A 22,820-nucleotide genomic window follows, 5' to 3' on the forward strand; every position below is an offset into this window, starting at 1 on the left:
TCTAAAGTATAGGTCTATTCAAGGGTCTAATATGGCTGTGTGTGCAATGAATGGGACAAAAAAAATAACAACAAACAAACACAGCAGATCGGGGGGGGGGGGGGGGGCTCTGGGTGCGCGCCCCTCTTTATTTTTTGTTAAAACAAAAGAAATAAAAAGAAAAATGGGGGAGTGCTTGTGCCCCCTTTAATTTTGTAAAGGCGCCTCCCCATTATGAAATTCCTGGATCTGCCCCTGAAACAGGATGTAAAATTTTGTAGCAACAACAATGAAAGGATTATCTGATGATTAAGCTGAACTTGATCATGCTCTATCAATCTTACCAAGCTGTGCTAGGTATGCAATCAATTGGAAAAAAAAAAAAAAACCTAGGATTTTATTTAACACCATATCAACAACAATGGAGGGATTATGAGGTTAAGCTGAAATTCATTGTGCTCTGATCAACACATTCTATAGCCAATTTTCAAAGCAGTAGCATTATCCTTTCAAAAATTATTTTTCAAGAAACTTGAAACTGAAGAGAATGTATTAAAAAGGAATTTTAGAGATGAAAAGGGGCCTCTATCATGTACATATAGGCCTACCTAATCAACTATTCTACAAAACAAGTGTTTGAGAAAAATTGTTTGAAATGCAATTTCCCATATATGTTTTGTGATTGTAAATGTTGGGATAATGTACTGGAGAAGAATTTGCTCTTTCAGAAAATATATGAAAAAAAATCAAGATTGTCAAGGTTGAGACCCATTTCACCTCTTTTGAGCTCTCTGGGTGTGCATCCTTTTTTCTTTTTGTTCTTTTTTTTTGGGGGGGGGGGTTGTTGTGATGCACAGTAACGCATATTGTTACAGAATTCTTCCTGTAAGTTCTTTGTTTTTATCATATGTTTTTTGTAATGATGTGCCAGTTATTATTTCTTGTCATGTTCTGTACAGCAATCGTTATCCCTTTTGGATTCCTTTCAGGGAATAATCAACCTGTCTACAGCTCATAATGGTGCAATTGCAGATGTGGTCATTGAAAAGGTACAATATTATTAATATCTACGTAGTTAAGTATAAATTCTATAAAGAACTGAAGGCATATGAAGTGACATACTATTGAGGTTCAAAGATGAAGCAGGGAGTACCGGTAATCGTTTTGGTCATCACTTTTGTCTTAAAGGTATTAGCCCACATTTGTAAACCTGCAGCAATTGGTCTCATAGTTAGCATGGAGTTTGGGTATGATTGCAGTAACACCTGTGCAAAATTTCGTTCCAATTAGTCCATTACTTTCATAAAAATAAATGAAAATGCACCGTATGCATGCGTATAAAAACGCTCGCAGCTCCGGTCCACGCGCGTACTACATGCATGCGATACATGTGTAAGTTAATGTACCGGTACGTAGCTAGCCCGCGCTCGCAATTCGATTTTGGGTCGGGTTGACCCGGTTTGAAAATTGATTTTAAAACGATGATTTTCTCTCTTTTATCGAATGGTATAGACAAAGAGCAACAGGTGAGGTATGTTACTGTTATAACTTGTACTTGAAGTCATATTGGACCTGTTTTATGCAGTTTTGATTTTCGTGGGTTTGCAAATGTGGGCTAGTACCTTTAAATGTGCTACAAATTTACCTGTTAAATTGCAAGGCAATGCCGGTGTAGGAAATACTTGTACATTGATCAGGTCATTAACGTAATTTATGGGTGATCTATGGTGCATGCAGTACATATGCACAAGCTGTACATGCAATGTACAATTTATACACTTGTGTGCATTATGTTGTTTGTAGACATGTGCACTGTATGATTCTACTGGGTGATACATCAAAATGTAAACTTTGTAAATGAACAGATCAATGCATTTTGTAAAATATGCACATTTTGATATGCATTACTTGTGTTTTTATGTCATTTTCATTTATCAAAGTGTAACAATTTGCTTCTGTTTTCATGGCAATGACCTATAGCTGAACCAGTCATCCCTAAAGCAGTGGGAAGCCTCCATGCTACCGTACACCCCAGGAAGGCTAGGAATACCCCGGCTGCGGAGTGCCATCTCAGAGTTCTTAACCCAACAGCTAGCCACCCCCGAACCATTAGACCCTGACAAGGTTTGAGCTGCTGATAACAAGTAACATAACCATTAAGTTTTAGTAGCTCACCTGAGCCGAAGGTTCAATTGAGCTATTGCGATCGCTCTTCGTCCGGCGCCCGTCGTGCCTCATTTTCATCTTCTTCTTGAGAACCTCTTGACTGATTTTCACCAAACTTGGCAGGTAGCATCCCTAGGGGGGTAAGATCCCAATTTGTTCAAATGGACACCATACCCCACCTGGGGAGCCCCCAGAGGGGCCCAAACACCCCCCCCCCCCCCCCCAAAAAAAAAAAAATAAATAAATAAATAAATAAAAATTAAGGAATCTTAAAAAAATCTTCTTCTCTAGAACCAGAAGTGACAGAGCTAAGTTAATACTATGAGTTAGTACATTGATGACTGTAGTTTCAAGTTTGTTCATGGCGGAATCAGGGGTGCCCCCTTGGGACCCAGGGGAGGGGGTTGGGGAGGGGTCCTAATGGGGCCCAAATTGTACATTTTCATCTTTTTCTTGAAAATGCCATGATATATTTTCAACAAACTTGCCAGGTAGCATTCCCTAGGGGGATAGAATCTCATTACCATCTAATGGGCACCATGAGCCACCTGGGGGCCCCAGGGGGCCTCAATTGGGGCCTAAATTGTAAATTTTCATCTTTTTCTTGAAAACCCCATAATGATTTTTTTACCAAACTTGGCAGGTAGCATCCCTAGGGGGACAGAATCTCAATTCCATCAAATGGGCACCATGCTCCACCTGGAGGCCCCAGTTAATACAATGAGTCAGTATATTGACGACTGTTGTTTCAAGTTTGTTCATGACAGAATCAGGAGTGCCCCCCCCCCCTTCTTGGGACCCAAGCGAGTGGGCTAGGATGGGCCCAAATGGTGATGTAAATTGTACTTGTTCATAATCGTTGAAAACCCCTTGATGAATATTCACCAAACTTGACAGGTAGCATGCCAGGGGTTAAGATCTCAATTTGTTTTCGATATTTTGGCAGGAAGGGTCAATGAACTTGAGAGTTCAAGCTGCGCATTTTTGAGGTTTTCATACGCGCAAAAAAGTGCGTGCTCTAGTTTCTGCTAGGGCGAGGCGCGCCGCACAGCTGAGGGTTTATGACATAACAAAGGCTTCTATATTGGGAAATCGGGCAATTTTTCAGCATGGTTATACCTATGGGTGGAAATCACTCTCTATGGAAGAGCCCAAAGAACTTTTCTGATGTGGTGGAGAGGAGAAAATCTCTTTAGGAAGAGCAAGATCATCGGTGGAAAGTAGCTGCTTGGCGGAGGTCTGCACTGTCAGAGTGCTTTTCTATTTGTTATTATTATTATTATTATTATTATTATTATTATACACTGGGTCCACATTTCATGTTGGTATGCACAACACTGTGTACATATATGTACCCACCAGCACTAGCTCACTTTATTAGAAGAATGTCAAATACTCTTTTGAATTGATATATATAATTATATATAAAAAATGTCCACTGTATGGTGTATTGTAAATGCTGGGAATTGATTTGTGTGTGTGTGAGTGTGTGTGTGTGTTCTGTTTATAGGTTTGATTTTCTGTTGCCATGATGAAGTTGAATGCCTTATGTCTAGGAGCCCTGACTCTACTAAAAAATCTCTCTCTAAAAAAAGACAAAGAAAAAAAAAGAATATATAAACTAATTAATGAATGATTAAGAAGTTCAATCGTAAATGAATAAATGAAAAATAGATAAATAAATAAATGAATAAATAAAAATAAATAAATAAACAGATGAAAATGAAGCTTTCTAATGCTCTGCAAATTTTAATGAAGTATTGTTTTCTCTCTTTTGATAGTTCTGCATCGCAAGTGGAGTAACATCACTGATTTGTATGATGGGCTACGTGCTGTGTAACGATGGAGGTAATTGTTACAGAGGAATTGTGGAGGTGTCGTGGATGAGTGGATAAGAGTGCACGTCTCAGAATCACATGAGCGTGATTTAGGTTCATGGATTCAAGGCCAACGAAACCCAACATGTTTGCCCTTCATTCAGCTGGGCACTTTATCCACATTGCTGCTCTCTACCCAGGTGTATAAATGGGTACGCAGGAGGATGAGAATATTTACATTGGTTATAAATAATATATCCAGAGACAGGGGTAATTAATGTATGTGCTTTGAACATTCTACAGAGTGAGTTCAGTGCAATGTAAATTCATATTATTGTTATGAATATTACTGTTATTATTATTATTAGTAGTAGTAGTAGTAAATTATGATTATTATGATTATTATATTATTATTAATAGTAGTAGTAGTAAATTATGATTATTATATTATTATTATTAATTGTAATATCTAGAGACAATCCAATTTTGTCATAGGCATTTAAGCGCTTCCTGAGATCAGATGTCATGTTGTGCTCGTTTCAAAAGCTAACCCTACCCCCCCCCCCAAAAAAAGAGAAAATTTGCAGTCATCCTCTACCCTTTGTTGTCTGAAGAAAGCAAGAAGTTATTACACTGACTCTACCAGTCATCTGCAGTCTTTCTTGCCATTTTCTTTTTTTTATAAAATAAGTAATTTTGTTGTTATTCTCTACCAAACATTTCCAAATTAAATCCATTTTCTAGTAATTCTTTATACTAATCATTGAAAAAGAAAATCAATTTTGCAGGAATTCTCTCCTAATCATTGGCAGCAAAGTAAATTGATTTTGCAGTCATTCTCTACTGATCATAAAAGATAAAAAAGAAAAAAAAAAGATCTGTTTTGCATTTATTCACTACCAATCCTTTCCAAAATAAGTCCATTTGTAGTCATTCTCTGCCAATCATTTCCTCACAAAAGAATCAATTTTGCAGTCATATTCTACCAACTGTTTTGAAAAAAAAAAGATCAATTTTGCAGTTATTTTCTACCAATGATTTCCAAAATAAATCCATTTGCAAACTAATCTACTTATCATTTTCCTTTTAAAAAATGCAGTCATTCTTTGAAAAAAAAATTGCAGTAACTCTTCACAAATCACTTCCAAAATATCCATTTTGCAGCCATTCTCTATTAAGTGCCCCCCCCCCAAAAAAAGGGAAAAAATCAATTCTGCAATCATTCTTTACCAAACATTTGTGATATGAAATGTCCACTTTGCAGTCATTCTCTGCCATGTACCACTTTTAGTTATTCTTGACCAATTATTTCCCCCAAAATTAAATTCTGCAATCAATTTTTACCAATCATTATTAAAAACTAAAAATCAATTTTGCATTCATATCCTACCAATCGTTGCCTCCAAGACAAACATGCAAACACACCAGCTTTACATTTTGCTGTATTTGTCTTCCAATTGTTTCTTGCCTTCCCATCCAGATACGATTCTGACCCCAAGCCCACTCTACGGAGCGATTCCTCGAGATTTTCTCTTCATGCCCAACGTGAAGACGTATCCAGTGTCTCTTGACAGTAAGGTAAATAATATGAATGATCTGTGTGTTTAGTTGACATCCTACACAGAGTTATGTGCAGATGCTAGCTGTGTGCAAGAGTATACATTGTAGAATGTATCTGTATACCTCTATACATTATTTGTAAATACAGTATGCCATGTGTATTACAGGGCTGCCAACTCTCATGCATTGAGCGTGAGACTCACACATTTTGGTCCTTTCTCACTCTAAAACTTTATTTCATGTGCATGCATTTCTATTGATCTCACTCATTTTGACTCCTAAATTATAGCGTTGGCCTATGGGAGTCTCACTCTCAACTAGTTTCCAGTGTTGGCAGCCCTGGTATTATTTTTCATATTAGCACACAGTTATATTTTTGTGTTTAGTTGCCATTTTTAAGATTTGTATAGGACAACTGGGAGTGCAGTAGATGGAATGTATATTAAAATCCTTCTTTGATGATACCCTACATACCAGTGGCGGATCCAAGAGGAGCACATTGGGTGCGCCCCCCCCCCCTCCTTTATTTTTTGTTAAAACAAGAAATAAACAGAAAAAATTGGGGGGGGGGGTGCATGTGCCCCCCTCCCCCTTTTAATCTTGTAAAGGCACCCCCTCTTTACGGAATTTCTGGATTTGCCCCTGTAAACACTGATTGGTCTACATAGTGCCATGTGACCAAGCATAAATTGTTCAATGCTATGTTGAAGACAAGATATAAACTGTGATGTCATATGTTCATTGTCCAAGAGGAGCACATTGGGTGCACCCCCCCTCCTTTATTTTTTGTTAAAACAAAGAAATAAACAGAAAAAATTGGGGGGGGTGCATGTGCCCCCCTCCCCCTTTTAATCTTGTAAAGGCACCCCCTCTTTACGGAATTTCTGGATTTGCCCCTGTAAACACTGATTGGTCTACATAGTGCCATGTGACCGGGCATAAATTGTTCAATGCTATGTTGAAGACAAGATATAAACTGTGATGTCATATGTTCATTGTGTAGTCATCAATTGTGTTTGTAATGTGCTGTTGATACCGGCCTCATAGACCACTTCATACTCAATGTCCACTGCAGGCATATGGGTACGCTGCATGACCATCTGTCCTGCACAAATAGCAAAGCTGTGGGAATGTTTTCATACAATGAAAACAACTTATAATTTCATTTCAAAAGATCATTGTGTTTGAGGATGTAAAGCAAATATATCATGCACTATTTTGTGGCTCTAGTAGAATTATTGATTCCTCAGTGACAGAAATTGCACTATTATTTCCTGTCATCTTGAAATCCTTAATTTCAATTAGTACATTTGTTGCTCTCAATGCAGGATGTACAAGTAGGCCTTTATACCTATGAAATATTATTATTTGTCTTTTTTTCATTAATGATTGTGAATATTGTGTTCCCCTACAGCCTGGAGTGAGCGGTACTGAGCCATTTGAGCTGACGGTAGAATTGTTGGAAGATGCTTTGAAAAAAGCCAGGGCAGAGGTATGCACATCATTAGATTAGAAAATTAATCCTTCATGTATGTGGTTGACTATGCATTTCAAATTTGTTTCAAGTATCATACAGCCATACATGTAGAGTAATCACATAATAGCGAGTGCACTAAAAGGTGACAGACACAATTTCTTCATCCGAAAGCAAGTGTACAAGACCTCATCAAGACATGAGCTCATTTTTCAAATGCCATCTTCAAGCAAAATTTTGCTGATAGCTAGAGAGTCTGCAACACCAGATATGCAACTAATGTATTGTTGTGGGGGTTTTTTTTGGTCATTTATTTTTAATTGAAAAATATGTTGCTCCTAAAGGCTGATTAAGTACAGTGTGCCTGTAGTATGTGCAATATTCCTATTGTAAGTCATATCATGCTTTTGGCCTTCCAAACATAAATGTTTACTGTGCATCAATAGATTTTTTGATCACTTTTTGGCCTCCTACACAGAACCCCTGTCTACAATGAATTAGGCCCTACATTTGTACCTTAATCTTCTTACCGACATGCCTACAAGTGGTTGTTGTCATGGCCAGTGTAGCTGTACTTTTTTCTTCCCATTTCCTGTTTCCTTTTAAGGGTCACAGCGTGAAGGCCCTGTTCCTCACTAATCCATACAATCCGCTGGGCACAGTCTTCCCACAAGAACAGGTACTGATGTGTCTTCAGTTCTGCAAGAGGTACGAATAGATTTCATTGTTACTTTTTTTAACATAATATTCTTCTCACAGTTTTTTCATATTCTGAATTCCTCCATCACACTGGCCCTCAAGAGCTTGACAGTATCCATCTTTCCTCACATATTTGGTAACTCAACACTGGAGTTATAAGTTAGAACCTTGTTATAAAGAGGTCAGAGAGAACAAGACCCTCCTGTTAAAAAAAAAAAAAAAAAAAGTAGTTTTAGCAGGTCTCCTCAAGTCTTTATTTATTCTCTGTTTTACACTCATTATTAAGAAACCTGATATGACAGAGCAATTCTCATATTTTTGTCCCCGCCGAACGAGTTCGAGCAGGGGACTATGAAACGGGCTCCGTACGTGCGTCCGTCCGTCCGTCCGTCCGTGTGTGCGTCCGTGTGTGATCAAAATGTTCAATTTGCTACTTCTCTGTCATTTGTGAGCCAATTTTGATTCTGTTTGCTTTATATGATAGCACTACATGGGAGCTTTAAAACTTCTACACAGAATTTCAGTTGTGACCTTTGACTTTGACCTATATTGTACATTTTGCTACAAAATGCTACTCCTTCGCCATTTCTAACCCGATTGCGATTCCGTTTGCTTTATGTGATGGCACTAGGTGAGGGCTTCAAAACTTCTACATAGAATTTTGACCTTTGACCTTTGACCTTGATTTTTGACCTATATTGCACATTTTGTTACAAAATGCTACTTCCGGCGGGGACATACATTACACACCGCGTAATTTCTACTTTTCCTTGTTTTCCCCTTGTTTCCTATGTAATCTCTAAAAGACTTACAATTTCTACTTCAAGAGAGCTATTCAAATTGTAATATGTGAGCAGGTTCATTTTTTTTCCACCTGTGATCTTTACCCCAGGCATGACCTGCATTGTGTCGTTGACGAGGTGTACGTGTGTAGCATCTACGACCCAGACACGCCCCACTCCAGCCTCTGGGGCTTTCACCCCGACCAGCTCCCTGATAAGAGCAGAACTCACGTCATGTGGGGCTTGAGTAAGGTCAGTTTAAAGCTACAGTGGACTCCCATGAAAACAAAGTCCTCGGGACTGGCAGTCTTTTTTTTTTCTTTTTTTTTTTTTCGTTGTATCAAAATTTTGTAATAATAAAACAAATAAACAATAAAAATACATTGAGTGGATAACGTTGCGGCTTGAATTTTTACTTTGTTGTAACCAATATTTCGTTATAACTGTGTCTGTTATAACGGGAGTGCACTGTATCTGACACATACAATCAGTAGGCAGAGTCTCTGTGTTATGTTTACTAGTTAGGGTTATATATTGAAACCATCAGATAACATATTGACATCTGCATGTAAAATCAGTTTAAGCTTAAAGGAGACTTCGGATGGTTTTCAGACTGTAGCATTTGAACATCTGTAAATTGGTTGTACTTGATACAGATTTTCAGAATATATAGTGAAGATGATGAGGAATAAGAATGTGTTCTAAATATTTTTTTTTTTTTTAATCACAATAAACGAGGATGATGACATAATGACATACCAGCTTGATCAAATTACATTTTTCTAAATTTAAATACTGAAATATGTAAGCCTTTTACATGTATATCATCATCCTTTTACAGTACAATTTCTTTTGGGAGTTTTATAGAATCGATTTATCTACTTACGAGGACCACAATGAATCCCACAAATCTGTACATGGTGCACTATCGATTTATGTACATGATGTTATATTGAGAAAATTGGAATACCTCTTGACTCATTTGACATAGTGTGATATTGCAAGTTGCAGTCAACTACCACTCAGCTGTTGGACAAATATGGATGTGCAATAGGGACCAATTGTGATGTTCTGTTTTCTGTAAAGGGAAAACATACATGTGTCAACCTAATGGCAAAGGAATGAAACAGGATGTAATAGAGTAAAGAGAAGCTTAAACCAGTTGAAGACCTAATGGTTTTATGTTTGCTGTCATCTATGTGCAAAGAAAAAAAAAAGTTTGATTTGAAATGATTTAAACTGTGTAAATTCCAAAGTGGATCGAATTAATCATAGCACCTGGTTCTCTTTGACTATTACTATTATGTCTGTTCTGTACTTGCAAGTAATTCAAATTTTCCTGTTTGATTTTGTACGATATGTCCGATTTGTCTGTTCTCTCTTTCTATGCTTGAATATATGCATCTCTTGTTGTCTGTGTGCATGTAAATTGAAAATCATTTTGATGAATTCAATAGATGAAATGAATTGTACAGAACTGCATTAATCTGAACAGTATTATTTTTTTGTGCTTGGCAGGATTTTGGAATGCCAGGTACTCCCGTGGGTGCAGTTTACTCATGGAATCCAACCGTCATCAGTTCTCTAGCCTACATCGTTGATTTCATGCAGGTGCCCCATTTTATTCAAATGGCAATGGCAAAGCTCTTGGAAGACAGAGGTATGTCTTGGCGTGACTTTAAAGTTTATTGCAGACAATAATATCTTAATTTTTAGCTCACCTGAGCCAAAGGCTCAAGTGAGCTATTGCGATCGCCCTTCGTCCGGCGTCCGTCGTGCGTAAACTTTTTACATTTTCATCTTCTTCTTGAAAACCCCAAGACCGATTTTCATCAAATTTTCAGGTAGCATCCCTAGGGGGTTAGGAACTCAATTTGTTAAAATGGGCACCATGCCCCACCCAGGGGGCCCCCAGGGGGGCCCGAACCCCCCAAAATTAAGGAATCTGTAAAAATCTTCTTCTCTAGAACCAGAAGTGATAGAGCTAAGTTAATACTATGAGTTAGTACATTGATGACTGTAGTTTCAAGTTTGTTCATGGCAGAATCAGGGGTGCCCCCTTTGGGACCCAGGGGAGGGGGGTGGGGAGGGGTCCTAATGGGGCCTAAATTGTACATTTTCATCTTCTTCCTGAGAACCCCATGACCAATTTTCACCAAACTTGGCAGGTAGAATCCCTAGGGGGTTAGGATCTTAATTTGTTAAAATGGGCACCATGCCCCACCCAGGGGCCCCCCGGGGGGGGGGGGGGGGGGGGGGCCAAAACCCCCCAAAATGAAGGAATCTTTAAAAATCTTCTCTAGAATCAGAAGTTATAGAGCTAAGGTAATACTATGAGTGAGTACATTAATGACTGTAGTTTCAAGTTTGTTCATAGCAGATCCAGGGGTGCCCCTCTAGGGGGCGGGGGGGGGGGGGGGGGGGGGGGATTGGGAAGGTCCAAATGGGGGCCTGAATTGTACATTTTCATCTTCTTCCTGAAAACCTCATGATGGATTTTTGTCAAAACTTTGCAGGTAGCATCCCTATAAAGGGGTCAGGATCTCAATTTATCAAAATGGGCACCATGCCCCACCCAGAGGGCCCCAGGGGGCCCCAATCCCCCCAAATTAAGGAATCTTAGAAAAATTTGGGCCCTTATTGTACATTTTCATCTTCTACTTGAGAATGCCTGGTCAAATTTTAGTAGAGCTGTGAATAATTTAGATTAGCGACTGTGTGAAAGGTGATCTTGTGATACTCAGGTGAGCGCTAGACCCGCGGGTCTCTTGTTAAAGGGATAGGATAGTTTCGTTTGAGATGGGGCTTCAGGTTTCCAACTTTTTTTTGTGATATAATGAGAAATTTCTTATGAAGTATTAAAGAGCAAGTGGAATTCAAAGTTTATTTGATGAAAATTGGTTTGATTTGAATAATAAAAGGTGGGACCTACCTACATGTATTATCAGGGCCACTTTGTTTTGGGTTTTTTTTGTGGATATCTCAATCATTTCAAAACAAAACCAGTCATCAGATAAACTTTGAATTCCTTGTAGAATTGTGTGCTCTTTGATATGTCAAAAGTGGTTTCTAATAATTTTGCAAAAATACAAACTCTAAATCCCCCATTTCAACCAAAACTATGCCATCCCTTTAACCCATTGAGGATGAGTCCCGAGTATACTCGGGCAAGCGTCTATGGTAAATGCGTGTTGTAGCAAAATCAAACCGTCCTCAACGGGTTAATATCCCATCAAGTCCATGGGGCATTTCATGAAGCGTTGTTGGACAAATTTGTCAGACAAATCTGCTCTCAGCCAATCGGATGCAAGGAATTCAGTAGTTTACAACGATTTTGTTTTGAAAATTATCACTTTGCCACCAGTAACTAGGCAGCGCTAAATTGAATTGCGTAATTTTGTATATGTGCTGATATAGCGTATCTGGGCAATTACCCCCAGAGGGCAAATACCCCCCCCCCCCCTCCCCCCCGGCTTAATACTGGTTAGTGGTAAGGTTAGGTTTAGGGTTAGGAGTTTGGGTTAGGGTTAGGATTAGGGTTAGGATTAGGTTCAGGATTAGGATTAGGATTAGGGCCAGGGAAAGGGTCCGGGGTAATTGCCCAGGGGGTAATTGCCTTAGACCCGATTTATAGTAGTGGCACCTTTTTTGACCCTGCAGGGCTTGGCTAGGTCCTGAAATGCAGGGACCAACTCCTCATCTCTTGTACTGTAAAAATTGTTGAATGAAATCAGAAAAATATGCCCAGGAATATTGTCATACCAGTTTACAAGTGTAGAAGTTACAAGTTGATGTTTATTAGTCACAGGTTTTCATCAATTTTTTTAGTCACATTTAATATGTTATACTGTCTTTTGATGATTTTGTATGTTTATTTGTTTGATTTGTTATTTTTTCACATAGATTGGGTTCAAAATGTTCACCTTGCTACCAATCGGAGATTGCTTCGCGAATCTTCAGAAACTGTCATGGCAACGTTGGATGAGATTGGAGTGACTTATGTTAAACCTTCTGCAGGTCTCTTTATATGGGCCAACTTTAACAAGGTATGCCATACTAATGGCATTATAACCAAAAGTATCTAACTATAGTCAAGGCGCTAATTCCTGTAAGAGGCTTAATTAAGGAGTTCGTTCAACCCACCCCGCAGAAAAGGTTTGACCAGACAAGGTGGTAGATGGGACCTCTATGAACATCCCCAGGTAGTATGTGGTTCCAAATTGTGGTGTCAGTAGAATTTTACTTGCCACTTTTCATCATGATTTGTAGGAACAAACGTAAAAGAGTCTGCCCACGCCAAGACTATTACACGCACCACTAGCACTGCTACAGGCGCCAGTGCCAGTGCTGCGTGTAGTAGTCTTAGAGCGCATATACTTTTTCTTCGATAAACAAGGGTTTTGCCTGCAAACTAACTTTTCACGCCAAGCTGGGTTCGGTGTAGTGTAGTTTCTAGCCGTTTTTATTTCGTCTTTATTTCAAGAGTTCAAGCAAGCCGAGTGAGAGCGCATACCCGGTGATTGTGACGACCGAATCGCAATCACTGGGTGTGTGCTCTCACTCCACTTAGCGCAATATATAGAGCGGGGTTCTGCATAATACACAAGCTGCAACTCAGAGAAATAAAGACGAAAAAACGGCTAGAAATTAAGACTAGGGTCGGTAAACACTTGTCGCTATTTGGGGCACTGAAAATGACAAACTCACACAGTTTTTGCATTTATTCCACGAAGAATTCATCAAAACTGCATAAAACTATATATGTACATGTTGCTAGAGATGTCATCCATACAGTGGGATTCATTGTAAGTTATAATATTGTGCATGTTTACCATGGTAACCGGATGCCTAAAGGTGACTGGTAACCCCCAAAATGCCTCCTGCTGCTGCAAACATTGTTTTTTTTTTTCTTATAGATGCAATAAAAAAAAAACACACACACACTTTTTTATTGATTTTCATTTAAAAAGTTTTCCCTGTTGCCATGGCAACCAGTATTATCCAATCAGAATTCAGTTGTCAATAACTCAAAAACTAAAGTCCATAATTTCAAAAAGCTCAATAAGCATGTCCTTCCTTCTGCATAAAGTGTACGACATATATGTGAAGAATATTTTGAAGCATTCTTAAGTTACAGCAAAATTTGTAAGCAAAGGCATAATAAACGGCCATTGAAAGAAAAATATCATTTTCGAATAGTAAAATGCATGAAAAATACGTTGCATCCGTCGTACTTTCAACACAAATTTGACTTCAAAGCATAGGCAAATGCATATAGTTTTTAATAATGTATGGACACAAATTTCCCTTAAAAATAAGATGAATACAGAAAGAAAAGCCAATATTCTATACTAGCTCTTTCGAGTATTTACAGAGCGATGGTTATTCAAAACAATCCTGGAAAAGAGCAGAGGAAAGCAATTGATTGTTTATGTTCTTAAAGGAAGTTTATTAAAGAATACCGATAAATTCCTTTCTAAAGAAGGAATATACACGTGGCTGGATTATCCATCAAAGAATTAAGCGTACTTTTGTGTTCGTTAGCTATTGCAAAAAAAAAAAAAAAAAAAAAAAAAAAAAAAAAATATATATATATATATATATATATATATATATATATATATATAATGAAATGACATATCATATGTAAATTTTATTCAAAACGTGCAATAATGAATTAATGCTGAGGAGAGAATGAGGGACAAATCTTGGGAGTCTTTCCCCTTTTTATCCAGACTAATTTTACACTGTAGAGCTCATCTTCAATGAGTGATGTGCACGAAAGGCAAAAGAAACAAACCTGTCTAAATTCCAGACTTATGGGAGTTACCAATCACCTGTAGGCATCCGGTTACCATGGTAACCATGCACAATATCATACCTTACAATGTATCCCATTGTATTGCTGACATCTCTAGCAACATGCACATATATAGTTTTAAGGCGTTTCGATGAATCCTTCGTGAAATAAATGCAAAAACTGTGATAATTTTGTCATTTTCAGTGCCCCAATAGCAACAAGCGTTACCGACCCTAGTCTTAATTTCTAGCTTTTTTTATTTCACCTTTATTTCTCTGAGTTACAGTTTGTGTATTGTGCAGAAGCCCGCTGTATTGCGCTAAGCCGAGTGAGGGTGCATGCTCAATGATTGCCACCAAAAACGGTTTGGGCGTCGCAATCGCTGGGTATGCACTCTCACTTGGCTTGCTTTAACTCGGAGAAATAAAGACGAAATAAAAACGTCTGGAAACTACACTACATCGACCCCAGCTTATCGTGAAAAGTTAGTTTGCAGGCAAACACCGATGTTTGTCGCGGAAAAAGTCTTTGTACACTAAGACTATAACACGCACCACTGGCATTGGCGCCTGTAGCAGTGCTAGTGGTACGTGTAGTAGTCTTAGTGTGCGCAGACGCTTCCTCGAAGAATATGGTCATGTCGCAACTAAAATGGCCTGTAAAATTTCATTGATACCACAATTTGATATCACATACTACCTAGGGGTGTTCCAGAGGGTCCAACCGACCACCCCATGCAGTCAAACCTTTTCTGCGGGGTGGGTTGAACGAAGTCAGTTTTTCTGGGTCGCTGCGCCTGGACTACTACGCTTGCTCTTACAAAGCATTCTAAGCGAATATTAAAAAAAAAAAACACACACATATCGATTCATTTCGGGAACGCATTTTCTTTTTTTTTCTTTTTTTTTTTTTAAACGAACATACTTGTGATGCGTTACAAAGGGGTTGGGGTAGGGTTAGGGTTACTGCTACTGCCAGGTAGTTCATGTAGCTAGAGACTATAATGAGCACTTTTTAATGCGCACATGTCTTTCTTTTTGTATGCCCCTCGGGCAGCCATTTAAATGTGTGTTGCAATTAAATCATGCAATTAACTGCGACCAGCAGCCCCATACACATAGCGACCAGCAGCCCCATATGCATAGCGACCAGCAGCCCCATACGCATAGCATAATGGGGCTTCGCATTGTAGCATCCAGGATCATGACAGATTTAGTATCGCGGGTGAATATCAACTTAAAATCCAAAAATTTCTTCAATTTGAAGACTTACCAATTAAGTTGAAGTATTGAAAACAGGCTTCCGGCAACGTTTGGTTCTGCCAATAGTCCCTTTCTGTTCGAATTGATGACTGAATGTGACTCGGTGGAGAGGACCTTGGGAGAGCTACATACACTGAATACTACGGCCAGCGCATGCACATCACATGCGCACAAATTTCAAATCCATGAACGGATAAGATGTTTGTGTGCGCATGCGCTGGCCGTAGTATTCAGTGTATGTAGCTCTCCCAAGGTCCTCTTGACCGAGTCACATTCAGTCATCAATTTGAACAGAAAGGGACTATTGACAGAACCAAACGTTGCCCGAAGCCTGTTTTCAATACTTCAATTTAACTGGTAAGTCTTCAAATTGAAGAAATTTTTGGAATTTAAGTTGATATTTACCCGCGATACTAAATCTGTCATGATCCTGAATGCTACAATGCGAAGCCCCATTATGCTATGCGTATGGGGCTGCTGGTCGCAGTTAGCTATGCGTATGGGGCTACACGCTGCTGGTCGCAGTTATCATGCAGTAATGGTTTCGTACAATACGTGTACTACCTCACCGCCGTACGGCGGCGGCTCTGGTACGAAACCATTATTGCATGATTACTCAGACATGAGAGCACTTTGGGGCGAGTAAGTCTCACAGTGTTAGTTATATGAAAGGTACTTTAACCTGAAACACAAGCTAAGACAAGGAAATCCAGGGAAGCTTTTGAGGTACCAAAACTTTATATTATCTTTAAGTGATCATCAGCGTTGGTTTGTCTGTTTGCAAAATAACATAAAAAGTCTGGTACGAAACCATTATTGCATGATTACTCAGACATGAGAGCACTTTGGGGCGAGTAAGTCTCACAGTGTTAGTTATATGAAAGGTACTTTAACCTGAAACACAAGCTAAGACAAGGAAATTCAGGGAAGCTTTTGAGGTACCAAAACTTTATATTATCTTTAAGTGATCATCAGCGTTGGTTTGTCTGTTTGCAAAATAACTCAAAAAGTCGGGTACAGATTAGAATGAAACTTGCATGAAAAGCTGATATTGACACGAGGAACACCTCAATCAATTTTTATAGTGATCTGGGAATTTTTAAAGATTTTTGAAGAATTTGTCATCTTTTGGCCTATAAGGTCAACAAACTTGGGGTTCAAGCTGCGCATACTGGAGGTTTACATGTTACATACAATGTACGTGCACTAAAGTGCGTGCTCTGCTTGGGCAAGGCGCCGTGTAGTGATGTAAACAAAGTACAGCTGTATTTCTATTTTAGGAAATTGCATGTGTGTGAGGGTGGAAATGAGTTGCTTGCTTGGCGAAGGTCTGTGCTCTCAGAGTGCCTTTCTAGGTGTAAAAGTACTCTTTGAAAAAAAAAATGCTCCAGTAAATTCTGCAATCAAAACTGGCAGTTGTATAGTCACCCACAGAAGGATCATAAAAATAACACTATTTTGTTTTACTCTGTTTTTATGTAGAATGCATTGTAAATAAAATTATAGAAAATAAGTAATGCAGTGCCAAACCCACAGAACTGTGGTGTCTGGTAAGACGCCGACTGGCATTAACAGTAGTAACCCTATAGGCTTCACAGTCGTTCTTGCTGATCCAGTCTTCTCTATTCCAACCTTAACCTCTTACTCCAATATTTTTTTTTTCCATCAACAGTATCTTCAGGAGGATTCATTAAAGGGGGAGAGAGCCCTTGCGACATCTTTCCTCAAGAATGGCATTGCTATCCCATCCGGTGCAGCATTTTACTATGACAATGAGTACGGCTGGTTTCGCATCACATTCACGGTACCCCGCGATCAACTCGTCGAAGGTGAGCTCCCGTTGTGTGCTTGAATAGTCTATTTGTGACCCTGCGTGATCAAGATATAAAAACGACAAAAAGTGCCACAATAGTGATACAATGTGGCATCATTTCATCAGAGTTTTCGAAGTGGGGATGTTTTCTTTGATCAGATGACATTTGTTCCTACGACAATTCCTGTGGTCTTATTTTCTCCAAGGACTTAGGGTTAAGGTTAGGGATGTGATAGGGTTTTAGGTTTAGGTTGATGTAAGGATTAGGATTAGGGTTAGGGGTTTGTTTCTGGGTACAATTTATGTTTGGCTTATTGTGCAGATATTTCATGGGAGCAATTGTCACAGGAGCAAATGTCATGGAACCACTTTCTTCATACAAAGAGGAATTGGAAAACCCTCACCTGTGTAACCCATCACTTTTTCATTTGAACCTCTCTTGGGGAAGCACTGTAATGTAAAAGAGGGCACAAGGTTTGAGCCCTCCTCTCTACGGATGCATATTTGGATAAGGTGTGACATTTCACTCACAGGATACAACTGTACCTCTTGAGCCAGGTGTACAAAGTGGAATCCGATAGTAGCCAGGGTAATGGTGGCATAGTGTGAAACTGATGAAGCTACTGAAGAAAGAGAAATTTCTGTGTGCATGAAACTTTCACTAAATTTTGTGAGGAGCCACGATTCACGAAAGTAAAATGCACAGGAAAGTTTTTGTCTGCAAAATCCAGGACGTTTAAACCTAGTATGCTTGTAATTTCTTCATGGTCGGCAATTTGAAGTTTTCATGCCCCCCAAAAAGGCTGTCAATTCCAATTCAAAAAGGTTTCATGATGCGAATAATTCTGGCTTTACAGTATCCGAGGCAGGCCTTCACAAATATAAACTTTACACTACAGTCATCGTATAAACTGTTACCATTGTTTTAGATTGATGAATAACTTTTTATCACTTCTGAGAATCAGAGCTTTGAAATGTCCATTTCAAGTGCTTATTGAAGATTAATTGAAATTCTGAATATTTTATGTAGCAAGGTATACATTTCTGTTTGTTGATTAATTGTCATGTGCTTCGTTGTGCATCCATCAGTTGACCGGCTCTTTCCTAGACAGGGAAATGTTTTCCCGCTGATCAAAATATTAATAAAGTAAAGACACACAATCTTTTTAAAGTCTTGTATGTAGAGTCTGGATGCAATTTTTATTTCCACATCCTGATAAAAATTAGAGATGTCTTTGTTATAGGTCCCACTTCTTGAACACACAAGAACAAAACCTGTATATATAATGCAAACATCTCCAGACTGAACGTTGTTTATTGTGGGAAAACGATCACGATCACGTTGATCACACGTTTGCTTCCATCTTCCGTACCATTGTGTGCCTCTCGCGCACGTTTCTCTGATACAATGGTTCAATATGTACATTATGTTTTTGTCACACAAAGTATGGAATGCCACATAACAGTCTCCCACCTGCCTTGTCTTTTTTGTTGTTGTTTTTGTATTTACAGCAATGAAGAGGCTGAAACAAGCTTGCACGTCGCAACCTGGGACAAAGGTGGAGTAAAACTCAGGAAAGGGTTCTTTAGTTATCTTCCATCCAGGATTCAACCTCGTGCAGCGCAGCATTGCTAGACGCTAGTTGAAATAGGCAGAGTCAGTGTGCGAGGATGACCAACCAGATGAACGCCTTGAATGGGATGGGCAAGTTTAAAGGGATTGAGTAGTATTGGTCGAGATGAGGATTGAACTTTTAACTTTTTGCGAGGTACAAGGAAACCACTTTGTGAAGTGCTACAGAACATACCATTCTTTGGAGATATTAAAAGTTTATTTGATGAAATTCGGTTTTGAAATGGCTAAGATATCCATAAACAAAGTGAAACAAAGAGATCTTGATAAAAGGTAGGTCCCACCTCTTATTAGGATTGCTTTTTTTGGGACATCTCAGTAATTTAAAAACCAATTGAAATCAAATGAACATTGAATACTTCTTGAAATTACATGCTCTTTTATATTTAATAAGAGGTTTCACATTATCTCACAAAAAAAAAAAAAAAGGTTAGAAATCTGAAGCCCCATCGCAACCAAAACTGAACGAGCCCTTTAACTTGGACGTGTGTTTAACTTTCCTCGGCGAATTTCAAGACTTGGTGCCTAGTTCATCGCTGATCTGATGGTTACCATGGGGACTCTTCATTCCCATCCACTGCAGAGCATCAATTTTCCATTCTACCTCTTTTGTATTATAGCAACACATTCAAGAAGTGTAAAGTAATTTTTCATCTCAAGATTTTTTTTTATTTTTTTTTTTTTGGGGGGAATTTCTTTCTGATTTTGAGTCTATTCAATTAGTTCAGCCAGCTCTATGTAATCTTTCTCCAATTTGAGCTAAATTCAGAGGTTCCAATTTTAGGGATAATGTAGAATGATGATTTGAAGAAATTTAGTGCAAAACGAGCCAACTCCATTTTTCATAAGTTGAGATAATTGTTGCGACTCAAACTGGTAAAAATTAAGGGAAGTTAAAAGAAAATGTGGGATATTTCTATTCATGTGTTTAAAATCGGCACTTAGCCCATTTTGTGCTGAAACTCTTCATCCTTTCTGCAGCAAAGTTCCCTCAAGACTGGAAGTGTCAAAAGCTAAAAGATAGTAATCAGAAGGGCTGGAACTTCATCTCCCACCATTTAAAATTTGGGTTTTAGGCTGATTTTTCACATTTTTATCATTACCCAACTGAAATCTTGTTACAGTGTACCAAGGAGGTATAACAGTTCTCTCATACCTCCTTAAGTAATACAACATTTTTACACACATTTCTAGGCCTATACAGAGCTGCCTCCAACTAGTACTGATTTTCAGTAATTTCAACTGAAATTGGAGAATAATCCTGAAGGTTACAAGCAAATTACTGATTTTAGAAATTATTTTCTGTGATATATTTTATTACACTGTTAAGGATTACTGATTTTTACTCAAAAAGAGGTGCAAGTTACTGATTTTCAGCCATCAAAGTACTGAAAGGCTTTTACAAAAGTTGGCAGCTCTGCCTATACATTGTATGTACATTTTTAAGCAAGAAGTGATAATTCTGCAGCCATATTAGCACTATGTTTTCACTTTAAATCAATCAGATATATAATATATATGTAAAACATGACAAGTATTTAGGGAGGATTACAGGGACAATATTCAGAGAAAAAATAAGTGACTACTTTGATATTTGTGTATTAATTGTTATAGACTCAGGGAAACAAAAACACAAAAAATACAAACAATGCAAAATCGAGAACGAACAAAAATACATGTATTAAGTTGCAGAACTTATTTTATCCATATTTATCTATTGGATTAGATTATTTTTAAATATTATTGTATTATTTTATCAACATTTGTATTATTTTTTATCTATAATGTATATTCATTCTAAGATTGTCTAATCACAGAAGATGGTGTTTCTGTCAGTCAAATCTAAAGTGTGTATAATGTGTAAATACATTTCCATCCCATGCCCACATTCCTTTTGATAATTAGAGTACAAATCTTATTAAAATTCCACATGAAACAGAAAAATTATGGAAATTTAAAGTGGAATAATACCCAATATGTGGAATGTGTGAATGTAGCAAAATTGTTGTTATTCTTTAAACTCCATATTCCATTGACTGGGCACAGACACATATGTTAAGGATAATTTTATTTCCCCTGCTTTCTGAGAGATAATTCAATTGCTGATGTTCATCAATGAATTAAAATATGTTTGAATCGCTTTTACAGTTTTTTTGTATCATTGTCTTGCTATGACATCATAAACGGTTGTAGCCTTGTCATCTAGCATCGGCGGCACTGGAACTTCAGAAATTCAAAGCTTTTGAATTGAATATTGTCCCATTAAAATCAGACTTCACTGATGTTTTCGACGATATTGCTGTATTCATACAATCCTCAAATACTGTACATTTTTATATCATCCCCCTTTAAGCTCACATGTTCTTGCAGAATAGTGCTCTTGGGCATAACCACATTGTAGAAGAGTCAACAATGTTATCATCTCATCATAACTTCTCAGTTTAGTTGTACGCAGAAATCATGAAGATCAAATTTTCAGTTGAGAATTGTATTGCCACCTTTCCCCATTGTAACAGCTCTCATAACTAGATTGCAAGACTTATAATTATTTGATGCAAATGATAAAACTTATTCTGTGTGATGTTACAGTAGAAAACAAACTTTAGTTGAGATTGTGGTACGTTGTCAGTTGAAGTCTTATAAAGGTGATGACAGCCCCTCCTTTGATTTGCATTTGCAAATAATATCTCTGACTAAAACATGTCGAACTTTCAAAATCCTTGTTAATGTTGTATCATTTTCATTCTAGGTTTATTTTGATTAGATGTTTACATTGCTTTTTCTATTTGACTCATTCATTTGAGCCAGATTCCAGGTGCTGTGAAATTGCACTCTCTTGAATGACTTGGTAAATGCATTAATGAGTTGCGTATTGAGACACGTATAGAAATTAAAAAGGTGTAATCAGGTGACAATTCACACATTTGAAATGATCCATAACTTATTATTTTGCAGATATGAAAAACGAAGAGACAGCCCTGTTTTGTTTTGTGCTTACGTCTACATAACCACGATTACACGCCTTTAAATGTACATTTTATAGTCATAGGCATACAAATACGGCTGAATGATTTTCATATTCTCCTGTATTTTGCAAAAACAAATAATAATAGTCACGACTTTTACATATAGTACCAAATATTATCATTAGAAAGGGCACAATGCTCACTATTAGAAACAATGAACATTTTCTTTCCCTTGTAGCAAGCATTCTGAACCATGTAGCCATCTTTCCTTCGTCCTCTGCTCATCTGCCGACAAACCCCTGGACAAATCATCTGCTGGATTAGACTTAGAGTCCACAAAATGCCATTGTTCTGGATAAGATGCATTCCTGATTCTAGATTCTGTTTGCTACAAACGTCCGAAATCTTTTCTCCTCATTTCTGATGTACTGAATGACGATAGTACTGTCCGTCCAGAAAATTGATTTGGTCACTAGTACATTCAGCTAACATTTTAGAAACTAATTTAGTCCAGTCTTACACTAATAGTTGCAGCTGACAGCTCTAGACGAGGGATTATTGTTTTCTTGATAGGTGCCAGATGAGATTTTGACATTAACAACTCACTGTGCATCTGACCATCTTTGGCTTTCAGTACCACATAAGATGCTGTCCCATACTGTATATTCTATCTCTAAGGCATCAGGAAAATGGTACAATTCGTAGTCGTTCACTTTACAGCTAGATTATGGGACCGTATGCACCTGTTTACTGTTAAGCGTTCAGTAGCTGGTAACTCATCCAGCAATTTCAGCCATTTGTCTTTGTCGATTTCTGGTATTGGCTCACCCCATGCCAGCCCCTTTCAATATAGCTCCTTCAAGACCAAT

General features: G+C 38.1%; 1 protein-coding gene across 1 annotated transcript; it reads left to right on the top strand.

Annotated features, from left to right (window-relative positions):
• The first annotated feature begins 972 nt into the window (after positions 1 to 972).
• Positions 973 to 18,920, top strand: LOC140235840 (1-aminocyclopropane-1-carboxylate synthase-like protein 1). The gene is made up of 11 exons (XM_072315838.1): positions 973 to 1,028; positions 1,960 to 2,103; positions 3,927 to 3,993; positions 5,443 to 5,540; positions 6,937 to 7,014; positions 7,604 to 7,704; positions 8,588 to 8,729; positions 9,996 to 10,137; positions 12,381 to 12,523; positions 17,212 to 17,368; positions 18,865 to 18,920. Exons 2-11 carry the CDS (start codon positions 1,996 to 1,998, stop codon positions 18,918 to 18,920), a joined length of 1,092 nt encoding a protein of 363 aa, XP_072171939.1. The 5' UTR covers positions 973 to 1,028; positions 1,960 to 1,995.
• Positions 18,921 to 22,820: the final 3,900 nt, after the last annotated feature.

The sequence above is a fragment of the Diadema setosum genome, chromosome 12 (genome assembly GCF_964275005.1).
Source record: "Diadema setosum chromosome 12, eeDiaSeto1, whole genome shotgun sequence".
Taxonomy (NCBI): Eukaryota; Metazoa; Echinodermata; class Echinoidea; order Diadematoida; family Diadematidae; genus Diadema; species Diadema setosum.

Coding starts and splice junctions, on each gene's coding strand:
- LOC140235840 (XM_072315838.1), top strand. CDS start 1,996: ATGCTACCGTACACCCCAGGAAGGCTAGGAATACCCCGGCTGCGGAGT. Junction 2,104..3,926: donor AACCATTAGACCCTGACAAG/GTTTGAGCTGCT, acceptor CTCTTTTGATAG/TTCTGCATCGCAAGTGGAGT. Junction 7,705..8,587: donor TGTCTTCAGTTCTGCAAGAG/GTACGAATAGAT, acceptor TCTTTACCCCAG/GCATGACCTGCATTGTGTCG.